Genomic DNA, 5840 nt, shown 5'->3' with positions numbered 1-5840 from the left:
TTGCCTCGTAAAAGCAGAAAGATGGCTGAGCTGGTCCTCTGGAGCGCTGCTGAGCAGAACTCGCTCCTAACTGATCTGGGATCAGTTCCCACAGACAACGCTGAGCAGGTGTGATCAAATATTTGCTTCTGTCTGCAGATGTGGCAGAGCATTCAACAGCTATAGGTTAAACTGCAACAATGCTGTTAGAACAGAGGTTAATAATAATAATAATAACAATAATAATAATAATAATAATAATAATAATAATAATAATAATAATAATAATAATAATAATAATAATAATAATAATAATAATAATAATAATAAATGACCCCAGAGGGAAAATTTGTGGTGAAAATATTATTTTAGGCTTCATTTTATTACCGTTCATCTGATGCCTATTATTACTTTTTACTTGACTTGTATTTTCTTTATCTACGCAGTTAAATTTTGTATTTGCCATTAAGATAAATTCAGTTAAATGCAATAAAATAGAAGAGAATAAATAAAAATAAATTAATTTCTGCATAGATTCTGCAGATGTTTCTGACGTGATGAATTTAAATAAAGTTGAAATTCTTACAAAAAAGAATTGTGTGTGTGTGCGTGTGTGTGTGCGTGCGTGCGTGTGTGTGTGAGCCTCTGCCCACTGCTAGCTGCTCCTTTTCTGCTGCCTTCAATGCTCCTAACTCCCACACACATTGCTGCATTTTTGTCCCCTGAAGGGGGGGGGGAAGGGGGGGGGACACAAGAGAGAAAGCCCAACATGGTAGTTCTACCTTAACAGTGGTTTTAATTCAAACTGCTTCTCATGTGAAATAAAAAAGTAGATAAGGTTGTGTTTCTAGAAGTAGACAGTGTGTGTATGTGTGTGTATGTATGTGTGTGTGTGTGTGTGTGTGTGGGGGGGGGGGGGGTCCTGCTGTCACCTTCTCACTCGAAAAGAAAGATTGATCACCGGCGCCGCGCATCTATTTTCCCGCCCTGGGCTCTTCTGGCTCTCTCTTCATTTTTTTTCCCCTTATACCGCCGTGCACGCGCCTCCTGCAGGTCCGCGTTACTCCACCTGCAGCACCTGGGCAAGACTTGGATAATTGTTCTGTAGAAAAAAGGACGCCTGCGGCTCCCCTCTGCAGCTACTGGCACGACCTCGGGGTGAACTCCCGCACTGCGTGTGAGCGCGCCGTCCTTTCTTAACACTGGCGCGCGGATGAGAATGATGGTGAGGACGCCACGGTGGTCGGTGAGAGGAGGCCACTTTAGGGTGAGACCATAGTTGGCACACACACACACACACACACACACACACACACACACGCACGCACGCACACACACACACACACGCACACACACACCTGTTAATACTTACACGGGACCGTTTTTCCTCTGCTACAGCCCAGACCTCCTCCCTCTCTTCCTGAGCTCCGTTTACTCTCTCTCTCTCTCTCTCTCTCTCTCTCTCTCTCTCTCTCTCTCTCTCTCTCTCTCTCTCTCTCTCTCTCTCTCTCTCTCTCTCTCTCTCTCTCTCTCTGCCTAAACTGCGGGTTTTGGCACACTCGGGTTTAATGAGCTGAAGCTGTAAACAGCATTCCTCTTTTCCAGGAGGAAGCATGTTGAGAGTGGAGCCGCTCGGCTCCATTCTCCTACTGTTTAGCACCATGACATCACCGGGAGCCTGGGAGCATTGTTGGAGTCCCACACCGGCCGGGATGCGCCGACCTACCGCCCACACGGCGCACATGGCCACCGACTGCCATGTCGTTTCTCCCCCTCCCCTTGAAGACAGAACAATAGCAGATATAGCCTCTTTGGCTCTGCTTTTGGGGGAAATAATCACGCTTCCCACAGACACCGGAGCCACTAGGCCCTGGGCAACGATTGGCTGAAAATGCGTCACATGACGAGGAATTGGCTGCAATTTCGCCCCATAGCTCTTCAGTTTAGCCTACCCAGGTCCCCATACGCTACTAATATAACCAATATACACAATTATGATATAGCCACCGCTTTTAGCCTATGTGGTAGCGGCGAAACGCTGCGTGCTTTTGCGGGTTTTGTATTATATTACGTTTTTTTCTTTCTTGAAAAGTCACACTGGGTGACGTGCGTGTGCGCGCGTGCGCCTATGAGTCTTTATTTTTTATTTGATGTTTTGTGGAAGGGATTGTTCCGGGGTCTCGCCGTTTGAGGGAGGAACGGGTTTGAGGAAGCTATGAATTTTGAATTTGAGAGGGAGATCGGGTTTATAAACAGCCAGCCGTCCCTAGCAGAGTGCCTGACGTCCTTTCCTGCCGTCTTGGAGTCATTTCAAACTTCATCAATCAAGGAGTCGACAGTAATTCCGCCTCCCTTCGAGCACACCATTCCCAGCCTCAGCCCCTGCACAGCCAACCAGCCGAAACCGGCTTCTGGGAGCCAGCAAGACCGGAGAACCTCTGCCACTAATGGCCACCAGACGCACCAGCCCTGCCCGCCCGGCCAGGCCCCTTCTCCGGTCACGCCGGTCGGTCCTCTGGCACCCGAGTTCCCCTGGATGAAAGAGAAGAAGTCATTCAAAAAGAGCCCGAAGCCTGGGGGCAGCTCTGGTGCTGGTGGATCCATCATCACTCCGGCATCGTCCTACCCCTCACCGACCGCCGCTGGGTACCCCTCGACGGCCATCGAATCACCCACAGGTCGGTATGCTGGTGCGAGGGTGGTGTGTGTGTGTGTGTGGGTGGGTGGGTGGGGGGTAGTGGGGATTCTTTTGGCATCACAAGTTTAAAAATGATCAATTCAGTTTTTACTCATTGCATCACTTTGTTCTCTCCATCAGTGTTTGTGCATTTGGGTGTGTGAGCGTCGCGCTAGAGCGTGCGCGCGCGTGTTGTGCAGGGCTGAGATTTTGCGCGAGCCATGTCCAGACCACCGCATTACGCTGAAGTCATTTTGCACATTTACACACCTTTCATCAGGCGCGCGCTCATTTAGGCAGTCAGATTTATTAGGTTCATTTGTGGCGCGTTATCTTTTAGACTAGAGAGCAAAAACCACGCGGATAAAAACCGATTCAGGCCCCGTTCTGTTTAGTGCCTTACCGAACTGAAACGGTATGGGGGTAGGGAAGTAAAATCGGGGGTGGGGGTGGGGGGTATTTATGGTTGTGTGGGGGCTGGGTAAATGAACGGTACAGCCGCCGATTAAACTCTTTCTGAGATTCCGATGATTTCTCTTGTTTGACCCTTTTCTTCTGCACCAGAAGCCCCGTCAGCTGCTCTCCGGTCTCACTGCGCTTCAGGACACTCGTGTCCACACGGTCCTCTGTCCCCCCAGCCTCACATCGGCCTTCATTATCATGCTTATTTGTCAGTCCTTTAAAAACATTATTTATTTTTATCCTTCGTTTATTGTTTTACAGCCAGCTACTGAGGGAGAAGTCCGCCTCGTGCGCACGCGCCTTTTGTTTCACACAACAAAAGCAGAAAAAAATCCAGTGGTTTAAATATTTGAAATTAATTATAAAAATGAAGAGAGAAAACATCAAAAATGATATATATTTTACAGTTAATTTATTTATTAATAATCTGTGTGTGTGTGTGTGTGTGTGTGTGTGTGTGTGTGTGTGTGTGTCCGAGTAGACTCGGCGGCTCTGGACTCTGGAGGAACCGGCTCCCGCCGGCTGCGCACCGCCTACACCAACACGCAGTTGCTGGAGCTGGAGAAGGAGTTCCACTTCAACAAGTACCTGTGTCGGCCCAGGAGAGTGGAGATCGCAGCTCTGCTGGACCTGACGGAACGACAGGTCAAAGTCTGGTTCCAGAACCGGAGGATGAAACACAAGCGTCAGACCACGCACCACCGGGACGACAGCCCGTCTTCCAGCGGCTTTGAGCCCCTTGAAGGAGCCGACGCGTGCTCTCCCTATTCCAGCCAGCCGCTGGAAGCATCTGGCACCGGGGAGACCGCGGAGAGTGAGCAGCGGGGCGGTGCCGCTGACTGCGGGGACAGCGCACAGCCCAAGCCAGAGGAGACGGACCTTGTGAGTCTCCCTGAACGCCCACTGCTGCTAGGGACATCTGGCTCCGACGACGCTGCTGCGCCTTCAGGCTCCCCACCGTTCACACCGACACACTCCACGGAGAGCGGCGCTCTGACGCGCCGCAGCGAGGCTGGGCCTGCTGCAGCGTCGGGCCCGTTCTCCGAGTCGCGGGACTCCTCTGATCCTCACGGGTCCTCCTCTGCGCTGCCCGACCTCACGCTATTTGGAGATGACGCCTGCCTGTCCCCGAGCCTGCAGAGCTCCCTCGACAGCCCCGTGGATTTCTCCGAGGAGGACTTCGACCTCTTCACAAGCACACTGTGCACTATAGACCTGCAGCACCTGAACTTCTGAGGACTCGGCTGATCATGTCTGTCTCGGAAACATTCCTGGAGGATTTATGAATGAAAACAAAATTTAGACTCAAAGTTTCTCCACGATAGACTGCTCTGAAGATAGATGACACACGCAGATAGGAATACTCCTTTAGTTTTTTAGTTTTTTTACCTCCTGCCGAAACGTTGCGGATATTTTTCTTTTTCCTTTCTGCCACATCCAAACAGGAAATAGTGCACATTTCTGGTATAAATGGAATTTGAAGTTTATACTTATAAATGTTGGAACGTCGTTTAGAGCGAGCGGGACTGCTTGTTCTTGTCTGTTAGCGCAGCTCCACGATCTTAAACCTTCTCAGGAACTGGTCACAGAGTGTCGGTGCGGACGGCTCAGGGGAAACCCTCCCGGAGCTGCCGTGTCCTCTCAGAGCCCGGATGGACAGCACACCCGCTCTAGACCCGAGTTTATTTATTCAGATTCTTTATTAGTGAAATTAAATTATTTATTGTACACATATTTTCATAGTGGGATGATAATAATAATAATAAAAAACGAACAAACATTTAAAACGCTTCCCTTATTTATTGTAGCCTGAAATGTATTTTACGTAAAACTTCAGCATTAATTTAATTAACACCCTAATGATGTTTCTAAGAAAATTTGATTAATAAATAAATAAATAATTGTCACACACACACACACACACACACACACACACACACACACACACACACACACACACACACACACACACACACACACACACACACACACACACACACACACACACGCACACACACACACAGCTGTATGCGTGTGAGTGTTACTTTATTTGGTTTGTTAAAATATCAGTAATTAAATATCTAGTCGCACTGATTGGGAGCAGCGGGCCGTTCACCACGAGCTTTATTCCTAGCGGGTATTTTTTATAGAAGCATCTATCAGCTAACTTCACATTTAGAGTCTTTTGAACCAAACAGATTGCTGCTCTTACTGTTTAGTTGCTATAAGGAGAGGCAGCGTGGCTGGCCTTTTATGAGTGAGCTGACTCTAACGAGCTGCAGCTGCAGTCAAAATGGCGCTGAAGACAAAGAGAATGTGAACAATGAGCAGTGGCAGCCATTACAGGATGACTGGCTCACAGTGACAGCCTCCATGACTGTGTGCGCGCGTGTACGCGCGTGTGCTAGCCGGCAGTGAGGGCCGATGGGTGGGAAAAAAAGACTAGATTAATTTATTTAGGTTCATGTCCGGCAATAATAATAATAATAATAATAATAATAATACATTATTATTATTATTATTATTATTATTATTTGTTTATTTTGATCATTGGTATTTAGAGTGGTTCCTTTATGAACAAACCCTAAAATTCCTGGAACATTGAAGATTATAAACAAAGTTACACACAGATATGATCAATTCTATAAATCAATAATTAAAATTAGGTTAAAACAACTGAAAGTGTAGAAAATATCAGAAGTATATTTGACTTTTAGGCAAA

At 47.6% G+C, this 5840-nt stretch overlaps 1 protein-coding gene across 1 annotated transcript; it reads left to right on the top strand.

The window, feature by feature from the left end:
• Positions 1-2056: 2056 nt before the first annotated feature.
• On the top strand, positions 2057-4490 carry hoxb2a (homeobox B2a). Its single transcript, XM_015969269.3, has 2 exons — positions 2057-2657; positions 3600-4490. Exons 1-2 carry the CDS (start codon positions 2195-2197, stop codon positions 4352-4354), a joined length of 1218 nt encoding a protein of 405 aa, XP_015824755.3. The 5' UTR covers positions 2057-2194; the 3' UTR covers positions 4355-4490.
• Positions 4491-5840: the final 1350 nt, after the last annotated feature.

Source organism: Nothobranchius furzeri, chromosome 18, assembly GCF_043380555.1.
Source record: "Nothobranchius furzeri strain GRZ-AD chromosome 18, NfurGRZ-RIMD1, whole genome shotgun sequence".
NCBI lineage: Eukaryota > Metazoa > Chordata > Actinopteri > Cyprinodontiformes > Nothobranchiidae > Nothobranchius > Nothobranchius furzeri.
Note: the sequence above shows the minus strand (reverse complement) of the source record. Positions and strands in the feature narration are given on the sequence as shown.